Genomic DNA, 16,885 nt, shown 5'->3' on the forward strand with positions numbered 1-16,885 from the left:
TTTTATTAATTGAGCTATGTTGTTATATATTTTTTAATAGCAAGTAGACTGTGCTTTCGCAATTCATTTCAAGATTAACACAAGACGTTTCATCGAAAAATAAACGTTTCGTTATAACGTCCTCGAGGTGCCATTTTCGTGAAACCGACGCAATAGGATTTGAAATTCTTTTCATAAATTAATGGTATCTAAATCTATATTGCTTGCAAAGAAGTCAACGGGCACCATAGCATAAGGAACAAAGAGTGATGTCGCCCAGCTTAATAAGATGTAAGAACTCCTTCCACTGCGATGACTGCCGCAACCCTACGTGGTATAATTTCCACAAGCGTATGATAGCGATCAATGGAAATTTTGGATCATTTTTCCTAAAATCATGTAACAAGTTATTGGAATGTGGTGGGGACTGACTCCCCATGACCTCACCTGACATCAGGGCTCTGTGGTGGCTAATATGAAGTATGATAACGTTCATATCCACCACCCAATTTCAGCAGCAGCCTTTTGACACCGTGCATTGTCTTAATTATATACTGTTAGTTCTTGTTTAAAAAAAATGAAGAAAAACACGCACCTTTAAAATGAGATCTGATTTGCGAAGTCGAATAGTAGTTGAAGTTCCGTTATGTTGGCTGAGTTGAAGTTACGAATGAATCAATAATACTGTGAAGATTATCATTTTGATGTGCACTTTCTCATGAACAAAAGGCTTTTTGGAACTTGAACTTTCGTCTTAAATTGGTTTCAATGAGTTACTTATGCAGTGAAAAATGTGTAATAACGACCCTAAATTATCTCAGATTTATATTTTAAAATGAAGTTTAGTATAAATTCTCAAATAAAAATTATCCTAACATCCCATCGTCAGGCTTTTCCGAATGTATTAGTTGAAATTTCTTGCAAAGAAAGATTTCATAATTAGCATAACGTGGCACATGAAATCACGATCAAGTATGTATCAGGAAACGTGCGTTGTGTTTCTTCCTGGTTGCTCGGACCAGTGTAAGCGTGCTTGCTTATTTCGTTAAAATTCCGGATGGTCTCTCTGATAAACGTAAAAAAATTACTGCTAATTATTTTTCATTTCCTGCTGTTAAGAAAATTCGGAAGGAAGTAATTCAAGGTTGCTGGATGAACTTTGGATTTAGCAACAGAAATTCGGCAGAAACGTTGTAAGAGGAACAGCAAGCTGCCATAGTTGCATTAAGATCAAAAACTATTGAAGATATTCAAAGTAAACGATGATTATCCAGAAGACAGTGTTTTTATGTATCTTCCTGGCTTTGCTTGGAAATCTTAATGGACAAGATAAATTTCATTGTAGTAAGTTTTCAAACTGCTTTACTGATTTTTATTGTAAGAATTTTATATTTCTTCCTGTTTCGAATGATGTTTCGTTATAGTATGAGGCTGCGCAAATAACTCTAAATTTTATTAATGCTCCATGACGTTTATATAATATAAGATAATAAAATAGATTCTTTTTTATTGGAAAATGTATCCTATTAGTAATTTGGGTGGATTAGGATTTAAATACACAAGAATGCTGTTGTGCAAAAAAAGTATTAGTAATGTTTCAAACCACGTTTGGTTTTGACAATATTAGGGTGCAATGTCACACCAAGACATCAAAATAATTTGATTAGTAGCTATAATAATATTAATAATAAATGTGTATCGAATAATTGGACTTATTAATTGATTGTGCTAAAACAAATATGAGTGTTCATATTCATAAGGGCTGTTTGCTTCTAAATTATGCATAAAAAATTACACAGTTTAAGGTGAAGAACGATTTCACTGTATTCACATAAGTAAGAAACCGGAAACGAAAAGGAAAATAGTTAAGATTTGCATTATATGGAATCATTTCTGTCAAAATTTGAAAGACTATTTAAATTTTTCAAATTGAGTTGTAGCGTTATAATAATGCGATCTTCGTATTCATAGCTACTTGCTGAATAATATACAACATTTCCAAATTGCTTGGCAATTTTGAAATTAGCAAAACTGTAAATATATCTGCTAATTAGCTATTTTGATTGACACTCTCATTTCCATACATTTCCTACCTCTCTCTCTCTCTCTCTCTCTCTCTCTCTCTCTCTGGCTTTCTGAAATTTAAATTAATTTATTCTTTATATCATTAAGGAAATGAAGAAAATCGAAACAGATTTGCTAATTGTATAAAGCTTATATCTGGGGAGGTAAGTTTAATGTGACTTATAATATATTAATTATAAGTAATTAATGCACTTAATTTGACAGCAAAGATATTCTTGAAAATACTAATGAAATCAAACTCAGTTATGATCATCATCCCGTACTTTCTTTTAACTATTTTGCAATCTATATATTACATTTAATTATTATCCTGTTCATTCGCATACAGTTTTAACTGACCTTCCTTGTTCTATCTCCCTATTCCAATTAATTTCATTTTATCTAAATTTATATTATGGTGAAATTTAAAAATATCGAACAAGAAATAAATTAATGCGCTATTAGCATTTTTTCAGATTCGACTCGCTTTTACAGAATGCTTTTCATTACACTTCCCTAAGAGTGAAACTCCAGAACTGTCATACGTAACTGATTTATGCAATCATGGTAATAGTTCTAAAGAGGTAAGTATATTTAAATCTGCTCGATATTGTAGTATTGTTTATCTCATTACACTTTATAAGAAATTTGTTTCATTTTATTTGAATTTCCTTTTAGAATGAGATTGTTCCTTGTATTATGTAATTAATTTGTTTCGTAAAGCAAAGTGTATATGCTGTTTATGTTGTAAATACTGTTTGTAAAATAAACAGAATTAATTTCGATTAATTATTACGCGCCTCATCTTTTTGACCTACTTAACTCATTCCAGCTATGCCTTTGATCTGAATATAGAATTAAAGTTTAGGAAAGTGATTCTAGTAATTCCAGCCATTAATTTTACATTTTTAGTTATTTTTATTTTTTTATCATAATAAAACCAGTAGAACTATAACGGTATCAGATTCATTTCCTTCATCCTGTCCTGTAATATCAAATGAATTACATGACACTGGGTGATGTAATACTTCCGTGTATCATTTTTCTTTAAAGGATTTTTATTAGATCTAAATTTATTAATAGACCTTACATACCATGAATTATATCGTTTAATGATATTAGATCTGAAATTCTCATTAGAAAATATTTAAAAAGTGGAAAAGACTTATATTTAACATTTGCATCTCCAGTGAAATATAAACGTTTGTATTCATCTGGTAGCTATAAATCTCTACAAACGTTTATATTTCACTGGAGATGCAAACCAATATATCTGCATAGATTTAATCTATTTTAATGCTTAGACTACCGCTAATGAAGAAATTCTGACTTACGACTTTTTTTTTTACTATTTAGCTCGATGCCTGCATGATTGAAAAAATACAGAACATGGTATGTGTTTATAAATTGCTTGTTAAAAAGAAAAATAATAATAATTTACTTTTAATTCTTAGATTATGTGTGAGGCATTTCATTATTTATTTTCTGATGATAAGTGAACAACAATGACATTCAAATCGCAAACATTTTGTAATTTGGGACTTTTTTTCTTTTTCTAGAGTTGGGATTTACTATTACACATTTCACGAAATCCCGACCTGTGTCAGTTCTTTCGGGCTCTAGATCGCTATCTAAAAAACATTTTTCCAAATGCAATGCTTAACCAAATCCAGCACAAGAAGATTTCGTATTAAGTGATTTTTTTAAATTTCTTAATTGTAGACGTAAATCCACTTTAACCTGTGCTTATTCTTTTAGAGAATTTTCTTTTCATTGCACACACAATAGAGTTCATCATTTATATCTAACCTAAATTTCAAACGCACTGGCAATATACACTAAATGCATGTATGCAGTGTGGGCATGCTTTAATATATACTAAAATTTACATTTTTTAATACGTTTATCAATCCCCATTTCTTCATTTTAAATTACATTTGTAAATGCTGAAGAAGTACCAGATTTTCCTTTTTGGTGGTTTTCTTTATCAAAATGTTATTTAAATTACATTATTTTATTTTACATTTGAGTACTTTCTAAAGACTTCTGTGCATCTTCACATTTCGTACTCCAAGATATTGTTGAGGTAGCCAGGCGTACCTTTGGTTCAGCGCCGAACTCTTCCAAGTCCTTTTACATTCCAAAATGAATGATCTCTTTCCTTTTAACAGTTTGAACGAAGGACAGTTCTTTGTACACTATTTGACAATAATTGTCCGAGGACTAGCAATTTACAATTGACACCAACTGGCAATCATTATTATCGGGTATGTCGACGTTTGGCTTTGATCGCTTCCAGCACCATTTGAAGGAGTCTTTCCATCAATTTCCAGAAATTTGTCATTTGTCTTTATTCTTCCACCAAAGCAGAGCTGAGTTCAACGACAGATCGAGAGCCTGCTGCTCTGGACCTCGATTGCACTCCAATTGGTCCCATAGGTGTTTGATGGGGTTGAGGTCAGGATTCTGCGAAGACCCGAACACACTTTTAACATCCACTTCTTCATACCATTCCATAACAGCGCTGCAGCTTTGTGGCATGGGGGCATTGTCGTCTTGATAGTAACACGGGTCAGTTTCATAACACCTCCACATCGTGTACAGCACCTGCTTATCCAGAATATCAAGGTACTGAGCTACACTCATTAAACCATGGTCAACAACCAATGGTGCCACTCCAAACAAGTCGAATACATAACACATCATTAATCATCGTACTCCTCCAAACTTGACTCTGTGTATCGAGGCAGCCTGCTGAACGTTTGTTAACAAGTGCCATCAGACGGGAAACAGGTGAACCTTCATTCATTGCTTCACAGTAGGTCAGTTGTCTCATTCACACGCTCTTTGCGCCAGGACAGACGAGAGGCTTTGTTCGTCGTCACGGATTGTCTGTGCCGACCGTAGCCGGTTTTAGCGTGCCACCCGTTTTTACACCATCCTCTCCTTGTCAGTCGTTTCATGCGGCCTCCGTGGATATTTTCTTGCACTAGTAATGCCAGAACGTCTTCATTTGTTGATTACATATGTTGATTACCCCGCATTGATTTTGTATACTCCAGTTGAGTAGCAATGTCATCACGAAATGGCATGCCACTTATGTGACGATGACGCCTCCCTCTCTCTCTCTCGAAATCACTGAGTTCACGTCGTGTTGCCATTACTGTTCCATTTGAACAGTAATGGTACGTTTGGACATGCCTTCAATGTGACAGCCCCACGTTTACACCTCTGTCGAAGTCATTGAATTCAAGTCGTGTTGCCATACAACCTCTATTCGACTGCTACGATGAAATAGTGTTTTCTTTCTATCTGTTCACCGGTTTTTAGGTTATTAACAAACCTGGAATGTTACATAAATTCCAATAATTGGAGTGTCCGTACAATTATTTTTAGATATAGTACTTAGAGTATCAATGCAGTCAATGCATTTTAAAAAAATATACAATATTGCTCGTTCCAGACTTCACTCATTTTTGCAGTGCCGTGGTTTGTGCCATGAAATATTTGGAAATAGTTTTTATTGTTTTATAAAACAAATTCTCCAACACCGCATAATTTGGACACACCCAATATTAAAAATTTATCAAGTATTTGGCAAACAAAGTTCTCTGCCTGTTTTATTTGTAATGGTTTCAGTACTACACTATACATTTCGGTAAATGGTTTCATTCACAAATATAATCTTGAACTTTGCAACAGGATACCTTCGAAAATATTTATATTCTTCAGAAGAAACATTCGCTTCTCAAAATGCGATTCGCTTTACAACCACACCTTTTTTTCTGATCACTTTTCGTTTTTTGTTAAAATGGTTAAAAAAAGGTACGAAACGAATCTATATTTGCCTTTGTTATATTTTCTTAAATTCTGTAATTATTCCTTATCTGCCTCCATGATCAATAGATAAGTATGTGTCGTATAAAAGTTAAATAAATCTTTTTTTTTTATTGATGTAATTTGCCGTACACGAACCTTCCAGTGGAAGGGTTAATATTTTTTCTCTTTTGAATCATGATAATGGCACTATATAATCATAAACATAATCAGGATGAATCCTGTTTTTTTTTTAATTTTTCTTGTAATTCATTTATTAAATGAATATGTTTACTGTGTGCCTATTCATCTAGCCAATATCAGATAACTGCCACATCTGGGATGACAAGCGCGAAATTCAGGATGTTATTTTATGAATTGAGCAACAGGAATGCATTTACAAAGGAATTAAACATAAGTTCACAATTTTTTGCTTGTTTTTGATGGGGTTGAGGTCAGGATTCGGCGCGGGCCAGGGCAGTCTTTTAACACCCACCATTTCATACAATTCCATAACAGGTGCAGTCGAATTTCTGCTGTAGATCATCGAAGTGTCTCTTCATACGGTAGTTACGACGCAAACAAATGATTCAGGTCAGAGTTTTGTGATATGCGCACGTTATTGAAACAGTCAGAATGAAAAATACGTGCGTAAATCTGTAAGAAATGTCTCTTTTCACCCTAATTATATTAATTATATTATTATTACTGTTAAGATCTTCGTGTGAATTATCAGACGTGTGAATAAATTCAAGAAACTGAAAATCATATTCTTTATTGTTGAATATAATGGAAAACGTACGACATAGATTTTCATCCAATAACTATTTTTTATATGACCATGATGCTGGTGGATACATTAAGACTTAGAATTAATGATTTAGTGAATTATACTCAATCAATAAATAATAATATGTTCATTTACTATAAACAATATGTAAATGGGACACAATTTTAAAATTTAATGAGAATCCGTGAAATTTTCATTTGATTTTAGTAAACGTTAATTATTATTATCATTTTTATTATTATTATTACGTGTCAACTCCACGGAGTACAAGTACTCATCGTAGGAGGGCACACTAATAAAAGTGATTTTATTGTAATAAAAGGTCACAGATAAAATTCATTTCCATCTAAATGTTGATAACAAATCTGATCGAAAATAGCTCATTTATAATCCTGCGGGGCTTTCTGTGGTTAAGAGTTTCAATCGAATTTTCGGTTTTGTGACCAAATGTTTATTAAAAAATAATGTTTTTAAAACGAAACAAGTACTAATAAACAAACCCAACAAGTTTCGTTAGTCGTCAGACTAACATCTTCAGGGGTAAAGAATACTAACAGTTTAAAGCACAAATTATAATAAATCACGAAAAAAGAAGTTCATTTTTTAGTATTATGAACATCAAAAAAGTTCTTTAAAAACCCGATAACAGAAGTATACAACCGTTAACAACCGATGTCACATTCTGTGGTTCACTTTCATTCTGTCCGAGGTCTGAACTAACTAAATGTTTGATAAACGGTGAAAAAACTTTTGATTTAAAATCAAACCTTGCTTTTAGTTGCATTACATAGGAATTTTGATCATATTTGCTTCCTCTTTGAATTTTCTTGAGAAACAGTTTTTATCAATGTAGGACATGTTTGTTCTGTCCCAGAGTACATCATGGTCAGTAGATGTTGTGTGAAATGCCAAACCACACTTACGTTCTCTCTCTGTTTTTTTGTACGTCCTTTTGATGTTCACTCATGCGGATTTCTTCCGATCTCCCGGTCTGGCCTATGTAGCAGACAAAACTGGAACAGTGAATATTGTAAACTCCTGGGTGATGTGGAGGTTTCGGATAACAATGAGATTTTGATATCTTTATAAGTGGTAGGAAAGTCACTTTTATGTTGTTTTATTTATGTTTACAGAAACACTATTTTAATATCGAATTTGAATTCAGTAGAACCGAACACAGAGGAAAATAAACTGTGTATTTTTAATGTATGTTGAAACTCGAAGAAATATTTGATCACTAGTATATCAACATTTTCAAGACTTTTTCGGTAGTCTGTGAAAACTGTGTTTTTCAGCCTGGTGGCTGAGTGCTATTCATTCTTCAATGATCTCTGCACTTTCGAATCCATCGTGGGTTACGGATAATTGTGATTTCTTTGGTTTCTAGATCAGGGTTTGCAGAATAAACTAAAAATAAATTTAAAACAAATCAAACGCTATATATAAAAGTAATACAATAGAAAAAAATCTTTAAGCGACCAATGGGAGTAATCTACCAAAGGTTTATAAACCTTTCGTAGCATAAAAAGTATAAGTGAGAGAATAAAGAGAATTGATGTTTTGTAAATAATTATTGATATTTGGAAAGAGTCTCATTCTTTAGGTGTGCATATTTTCAGGATATACAAAATCAGGAATGGATTAAGATGCAGTGATATATTAGGACGTACTTTAAAGACAGAAGCATAAAATACATCAAATAAGGAAGAAGATATATTAGGAAATAAAATTCATCATGGGGAACCATTGGAAGATATTTCTCGTAATACATGGACATCCAGTCCAAGAGATGATGATGAAGAAGTTGAGGAACACTCAAAAATAAGAAGTAGATACTTTATAATTTATAACATTCAAACTGAGTGGTTGGACTGCATTAGTAATATTCAAGTAATAACAAGTGGGAGGTACTTGCTATAAACGAACAACAAAGCGAGAGAAGAAATATTTGTAGAAATGACTGGAAACAATCGAATAATGTTACAAGTGGAAGTAACATAATAAAAGTCCATGTGGTCTTTGACAACAACTTCAGTTACCACCATATACATCCGTACATCCTGGATCTTTACTTTGAACAATGTTTCGGAAACACATGCAAAGAATTTGACTTACTCCATTAGTGGAAAGACGTTTAGATTTACATAACATGTCTATGGACAAAGTTTATTTGCTTATTAAAATTAGAATAAATGGAAATGTGAATATCATTGTTTTGATAAGATTTTAACAGGTTACTCTAAACGATATTCCCATATAAACATAATGTTGTATTGTAGTTTTTATGAGTGTTCTACACACACGCATATACACATACTTTCTTGAGTCTTTGAAAAAAGCTGTAGATGTTTTGGTATCATTAGAATAAATGAATAAATAAATAAATAAATATATATATATAAAGATATATATAGTAGTACTCTGATTAGATGAAGCATTATTTATGACATAAACTTACCTTTGTGAATTACTTCCAGCCAAGCGAAACTGTCGAGTCTGATTTCAAGCCTACCGCAGTAAGTCATTCATTCATTTCAACATTTATTCTCTCTGTATTTTTTCAGAAATTACAGTAGTATAGCATTTATAGAAAGAAAAATTTAAATTAGGCAATCTTCATGAAATGATTTAAGTCATTCTTATTGCAGAAATCCACAGTTTGGAATGTGATTGTATTTGAATTTGAAATAGCTTTGCCCGTATCCTTCCACATTAAGCAAACACAAGGGATCGAATAATTTATTGAAAACACAAATAGTTTCCTGAATATTCTTCTGTTTCACATCAAGAGGAAAAATCGAGTTGTGTATGATTATCTGCGAAATGATGGTGACTCGAGAAAAATCTCTGTAATCTTTCTGGAACATTTGGTCTTGCTGCCGTAATAGGTGATGTTTAGTTTTCTTTGAATATACTGTCCGTCCTATTTTCGTATCCCTTTCGTTCTCTTTATGTGTTCAGATTCGCGGAATTCTCACGCCCCTGCATGCCTGTTCTAATTAGTGCAATACGTTCTGAGAAGTGAATGAGGATGTTTTGAAGGTATAAGGACGTTAGATATTTTGTTGATGGAATTAAAGAAAACCTTTATTTTTTGCTAACGTAATATCCATGATATTTTATCTGTGAATTAACGTATATAAGGGTGAAGCACTTTTTCCCAGAAGTCTTGCACTTCATACTCATGTTTTGGAGGTAAACGTAGAATTTTGTTGACTAATGTTGTAGTGTAATCATTTTAGTAGGATTAAGGTCAAGTAATAATCCAATTCGTTTCTTTTATTTATTCTGGTTTAGAATCAGTAAGCTCTATCACGTTGTGAACGAATAATGACGAATATCATCACTGTGAATTAACCGCGAATAATTTTTCTGTCAAGTGGTGATAGGATGTGGGGTATTTGTTGACTTCCGCTGCACTGAGAAATTCAATGTGTTCTGTTCGAATACTTCTATTTCTGTGCCCATAAATAGTAAAAAGTATTTATCTCGAATTCAGCAGTGAGTTTAAACGTGGAATGAATATTATTTACATGCGTCAGAAATTCTTCTAATTAAGTAATAGATCCTGGCCAAATGATGTTTCTGTTGCCGACATATTCAGTGTCATACTTGGTATTAAATAGCTTTCACTTCATAATACACTCTGAACAAAATTGCTAACAAGGGAGAGAGCGAAGAGCCTTTCTGGTTTTACAACTTGTAAGTACTGCCTTCTGTGACTTCTTCTGACTTATCCTCGGTGACCATACATTAACACATTAACCATTATTTACACAATACATATTTTATTTCTGTTGAAACTCATTCACAAAATATAACTCATAGCGACCTCTGGCAGCGGATTCCTGCACACATTCACCACCCATCAAAAAAAATATCTTGTCGTAACAATCTTGTTAACTACACTCTTACACAATTTCCGGGGTTAATCCCTGGTTCTCTCTTTGAAGTACACAGACCGTGAATCTATTCATATGAATCGTTTCACAGTCCTGTAACAATATTTGTACCTCTCCTTTGGAACCTCTCCACTATTTCTTTTTCACCAAGAATTCCAGGTAACCAGATCTATTCGCCGTAGACCCGATGTGTCCTTATCAATGCGTTATAACAGCTATACAATTTGAAGTGCTCCTCTGGTCACATTTGCAACATGCGTTCTAAACTTCACTTCTCTGTCCACACTCACCACCAAGTCCCTTGCCTCGTCAGTGTCTTCCATTTAAATTTCATTAATACACTGCACAGCATGTGATCACATCTTCCCGAAGTGATCACTTCGCCACATTAATCTGGCAGCCATTAGCTATGCCCATACCGGAAGCATGCTTATGCAATCCTACAAGACATCTTCATCACTTTCATTGACTATCGCTCTTCCCAGTTTTGCACCATCAGCAAATCAAATAGATATTTTTTGTGAAAGTATTTCCACTATCAATAAATTACAAAGCAAGTCCTGAGGTACACCTCTTGCCACCTGACTTCTCCATGACTGAACTCCTCCACAACTTACTCTTTGATATCTGTCCATTATTCTTCTTGAAATCTGAATATTATTCACAATATTGTAAGATAAAATGGTTTCGAGTTATCTTCGAAATTCCAGTTACTTTCGGAAACCTAATAGGTCCAAACTTTCTCCTGAAGTATGAAAAAGAGTCAGAATATTTAAATTTGTAAACAACACAAAAAAAACGATAAACTGCAGTATGAAAAAAAAAACAGAAAGTGTATCGGACTACTACTAGCGAAATAAACCAGTAAAAGCTATTAGCTTTCTTTTAAATTAAAACATAGCTTAATTCCCCTCCTGCTCAAAAAAATAATAATAATAACAAATTTTATGAGGCAGTATTTATATGTTGAAATTTCTAAATGAATATCAAATTAAGTCAATATCTCAGCTTCCCTTTTTTTTTTTTTTCTGGTGCTTCTAAATGAACGACTTTCGAGTGAGGCCAGAAATATCAAATTAAATTGAAAATTATTGTTAACATAAATAAATGTAATTAATTCTTGTTATATATATATATATCAAAGCTAAATCAAAGCTTAATTTGCTTCCTCAGTCATAAGAAAAGGCTGGTTATATTCCATTAATTCGAGCCCTACCCAAGGGCCTATGAGTTGTGGAAATACTTTCTGAAAATGAAAGCTGTGCCGAACAAAGAGCCTTTTGCAGCTGCCCAATTTTTAATCCATCTAACTCGAGTGCTTATAGATGTTTTTTCAATGTTTTAGGGATGGCTCCTAAAGCACCTATTATTATGGGAACAACTTTCGTTTTCTTTTGCCAGATTCGTTCAACTTCGATTTGCAAATCGCGATATTTTGTAATTTTTTCATTTTCTTTGTTGTCGATCCGACTATCTCCTGGTACCGATATTTCGATAAACGTAACACCCTTGTTTTCACTTTTTTTCAACCACTGTAATATCGGGTGTATTACATTCCAAGCTTTTGTCAGTCAAACCAGCCTTTTCTGGATTTTGAAATCCCAGAGTATTATAGCTTTTTCATTCTCAACCACTGTCTGGTGAACTTTATGCTTCCAATAGTCTTTATACACTTCAAACCCATACTTTTTAATAAATGCCAGTGGATTATCTTAGCTACGTTATCATGCCTTTTACTGTACTCAATTTGTGCGATTTTGCTGCATTCACTTACAATGTGGTCTACCGTTTCTTCCTTTTCTTTGCACAATCTACATTTACTGTCTTGTTGAATTTTTTTTGTATTTTTGCCTTCATAACGTTGGTTTTAATGGCCTGATCTTGTGCTGCAAAAATTACCGATTCTGTTTCTTTCTTTAGTGCTCCATTTCTCAACCATTGCCAGGTCAAGTTGCTGTCAGCGCTGTCCTCTATGCTGTGAAGGTATTTTCCATGCAATGCCTTATGTTTCATCTTTCGGTTCTCACTTTTACTTGGTTGTTTTTGTATTCCAATTTTGTCTCCATGGGTTTAAATAAACCCTCTTTCGTTACCTCAATTAGACATTTTTCCGTTGTTTGCTGCAGATAATCATTTAAATTTCGTTTTTCTTTTTCAATAACTTGCTTCACTTGTAATAATCCTCTACCTCCTTTTTTGCGTGATAGATATAGCCTATCAATGTCACTGCGAGGATTGAGAGCTTGGTGCATTATCATTAATTATCGAGTTTTTCTATCTAAATCTTCCATCTCTAGCTGGGTCCATTCAACAATGACTGCTGAATATCTCACAACAGGTATGGCCCAGTTATTAATTGCTTTTATCAAATTTCCAGCATTAAGCATTGACTTAAGGATTTTTCTTAATCGTCTTATGTATTCTGCTTTAGTTCCTTCTTTGATCTTATTGTGCAGAATTTGTGTTGCTTCTAAAATTCCCAAATATTTGTAGCTGTCTTCGAATTTTATTGTGCTTTGATTATTTCACCATTGAGCAGCTCGCTTTCGTTCATATCTTAAAACTTTCCTCTTGTTATTCCAGCAATTGCACATTGTCTAAGCCAAAATCCATTGATATATCTTGACTGAATATGTGTGCAGTGTTAATCATCGATCCGAGTTCATTCTCTGATTTTGCATACAACTTCAGATCGTCCATGTATAAAAGGTGAGATATCTTTGCACTGTTTTGCGCAATTTGATAACCATGAGCAGTTTTATTTAAAATTGTAGTCAAGGGGATCAATGACAATATAAACAATAGAAGAGATAATGAGTCTCCTGGAAAGATGCCCCTTTTTATCTTTACCTCTTCAATTTCTTCTCTATTTATACCCAACGTTGTTTTCCAGTTTTTCATGCTGGAATGCAAACAGTTTTGCGCGTTTTCGCTAATACCAAATAGTTCTGTGCATTTTAAAATCCAACTATAAGGCACCGAATAAAACGCTTTTTTATAATCTATCCAAACCATATGAAGGTTGGTTTTTCTACGTTTGCAATTTTTAAGAATCATTTTATCAATCAGCAATTGGTCTTTTGTGCCTCTTCAATTTTTAATGTTACATTTTTGTTCAATTGGGAGAAGTGAATTTGCTTTAAGATAGCTGTATATTTTATCAGCTAGTATGCCTGTGAGTAGCTTAAACGTTGTTGGCAGGCAGGTTATTGACAGGACGTTTTTGGGTTTGGACCTTTTTCTTTATCCTTTATGATCAAAAACGTTTTCCCTGCTGTGAGCCACTCTTCTTTGCATTTTCCTTCTAAAACATCATAAAATTGGTTAGCAAGTCTTTCATGTAAGCCTGTTGGATATTACAACCAGTAGCCATGTAATTCATCCTTACCGGGTGTTGACCAATTTTTTATTTTTTTTAGCTTGCTTTTGACCCATTTCAGTTGTTATTTTCAGTTCGTCCATTTTTCGTTCTTGAGCTTCATTCGTAATTTGTTCAATCCACTCTGCCTTGTTATTGTGCCTCTTAGGGGTGTCCCATAGGTTTTTCCAAAACTTTAGTGTATTTTATTTGTCTCTGGTATTTATATTTATATTTTCTTTAAGGTTATCATTCCTGCAGCAATCAATTTTCTTGTAAAAGTGGTGCTAATTTGAGCGAAACATCGAATTTTGCTTCTAGTGTTCTATTCGTGCACTGTATCTTCTTATTTTAGCTGCAACTGCAACTATTTTTTTGCTTCACTTTCTGTAATACTTCGTCAATAGGTCGTGTTCCAGTATTATATCTCTTTATGAGGTTATTTCGGATTTTTGTGTTTTTCAGCTTCTTTTCCTTAAGGTTTTTCAAATTCCTCACGTCTTCTCTGAGTTTAAGAATTTTTTTATCCAGTTGATGCTTCCATTTTGGTTCCTGAGCTTTACTGCTTTTGGATTCACTAATCTTATATCCTAATTCAGATGTTACGACGTAGGCTATTGAGTACATAAGTTGATTCGTTTGCCCAATAGTTCCAGTAGGATTATCCCTTGCAGCTTTATTGGCCTCTTGTAGGAGTTCCTTGAGTTTTTGTTGAGGTACTTGTCTCAATACCGGAAGCCTAACTCGTTCCTGGTTGCTGTTCATTTGCTCGATAATTTTTCATGTGAGTTCTTGTTCCTTATCTGATAGCGTCAGTTCAACTATTTGTATATTTTCAAAATTTTCAGCATTCTGCACGATGGAATCTGATTCTGCTTCATTCATATTCTTGGTCACTTCAGGGTCAGTACGGTCTCCTTTTACAGCTTGAGGTTTCAGTGCTTCCAGCTCAAGTTCACTAAATATCTTGCGTTTCATGATGAAGCTTCGTTGCTGCATCAGCCTTTCGAATGAAATTTCCGAATTTGGGTGCCGTTCAAGCCAAAGTTGGAACATTCGTTTCTGAAATCCCCTAACTGATGGGTTTGAACTGTAGAAGCACTGCATGACATGTCTATTTTCAGCCATGCTCCACTTTTTCCTAGTAAATACTTTCGAGCTCTGTGGATCTTGCTCCTATAGCCCATTTGTCACTGGCTGTTCAGGAAGCCTAACATCCAGTGCGGTCCTTGGTAACCCGCGCGACGACCGATGCGGTATTTCTGATTTGTCTTCACCATTTTTAACTGGGGGTGGGCAGGTGCATGAGATAAAAAATTAGGTAAATAGGACAGAATAACACCCTAGCCCTCGAATACTCTAATAGCATTGGGGGAAGGAACAAGAAATACAGAGAGAAAGAAGAGTACGGACCAGTCTACAGATAATATAACAGGTGTATATTACATGAAGTAAGACGTGGTCCAGTTTCGGGTACCTCGGGTTCGCCATGCCCGTACTCACTAGAGCGAGCCCTTGAGGATTATATATATATATATATATATATATATATATATATATACAACAAGGTAAAGTACTTTCTATATAATAACTGTTAAAGACACCAAGCTATTTTAAACCCGGTTTTACTCCATTTCCCAAGTAAGCAAACAGACAAGTAAAACAAATGACTAGGTTTAAAATAGCTTGTGTCTTTAACACACACACATATATATATATGTGTGTGTGTGTGTGTGTGTGTGTTTTATATATAAAAATAATAATATTTTTTTATTATTAAAAAAATATTATTTATTTATTTTTTTATTTTAAATTTTATTTTAATGTGTTCTCTCGTTATTTTTTCCCTGTTATTAAAGGTATGCATTCAAACTTTAGTTGAAGAAGAACGGCGACGCGAAAAACCGCTAATTCCCCCTGAAGTAGGAATTGAAAATGCATGGCGAAAGAAGTAGCTAGATATTAGATTTCTGCAATGAATGATTTAACCTGAATACTTGATCTAGAGCAACGATTCTCAATATTCCTGCATTTAAGTCGTTATATTTTTTAAAAAATACAATTTTCAGCAATTACTTTTAACCTTGAAGTGCATGAAAGAGGCGCGTTACAAAGGTTTACAGAAATGTTTTGTACAACAATGAGCTTCATGAATCTTGAAGTCTGATTTAAATAACACTTTTTTAAAAAATTTACTGTACTTTAGTGATAATATTAATTGCAAAGATATAATTTGTTAAAAAACTCCACAAATGTATACGAAAATTATTACATTGTAATCCAATTGAAAGTTATGTACGTCAGATTTCGATAACATTGAAGAATATATTGAGTATGTTGGCTTGTGTGAGCGGGCGGGCGTTGAACGTTCCTATAAAGAGAGTAATGCAAAGCATGATATGTATAGAATAACATCTTCGTGAGTATAACAAACTTATTATTTGGATAACATCGATTGTATTTACTTTCTAAAACACAATAACACCTCAGGTTATCTTTCGTCATATTCTCGTATTTTATGAATTCAATTTGAAATGTATCCTGCTGAATAATGTTGAGAAACGGTGTTCTAGATTTCAAACTCATCATTTAATAATCGCAAATACTTATTTAATATAAGATAATGGAATAATATTGTGCATAACTGATGTAACTGTTTTACTGCTTGAATAAAATGTTATTATTTCTGAATTTTAAAAATATAAGTTCTGTTTCATTTGTAAAGCGAAATGACCTGTAAAACACGACATCATTCTTATTCTTAATATTGAACAAACACGCATGGAAGAAACTGATCAACCTGGATGGTTAAATACGCATATTCTGAATTTAATAGATGGAGAGTATTGCACATTATTTAAGCTAATGGAAACTGGATGATGTCGGAAATAAACTTACCAAAGGGTCCAGCAAACTACACGGAAAAGGGCAGGAAAATTAAAAAGAAAAAGAAAAAGAAATAAAAAGAAACACTTG

The 16,885-nt window shown here is 33.5% G+C and overlaps 1 protein-coding gene across 1 annotated transcript; it reads left to right on the top strand.

Annotated features, from left to right (window-relative positions):
• The first annotated feature begins 1,145 nt into the window (after window positions 1–1,145).
• On the top strand, window positions 1,146–16,614 carry LOC150099637 (uncharacterized). The gene is made up of 6 exons (XM_090403722.1): window positions 1,146–1,323; window positions 2,152–2,207; window positions 2,520–2,627; window positions 3,400–3,435; window positions 9,127–9,165; window positions 15,769–16,614. Exons 1-6 carry the CDS (start codon window positions 1,242–1,244, stop codon window positions 15,862–15,864), a joined length of 417 nt encoding a protein of 138 aa, XP_090259848.1. The 5' UTR covers window positions 1,146–1,241; the 3' UTR covers window positions 15,865–16,614.
• Window positions 16,615–16,885: the final 271 nt, after the last annotated feature.

This window comes from Typopeltis vanoorti, chromosome 14, assembly GCF_054136105.1.
Source record: "Typopeltis vanoorti isolate ZY-2024b chromosome 14, IOZ_Tvanoo_1.0, whole genome shotgun sequence".
NCBI classification, from domain to species: Eukaryota; Metazoa; Arthropoda; class Arachnida; order Uropygi; family Thelyphonidae; genus Typopeltis; species Typopeltis vanoorti.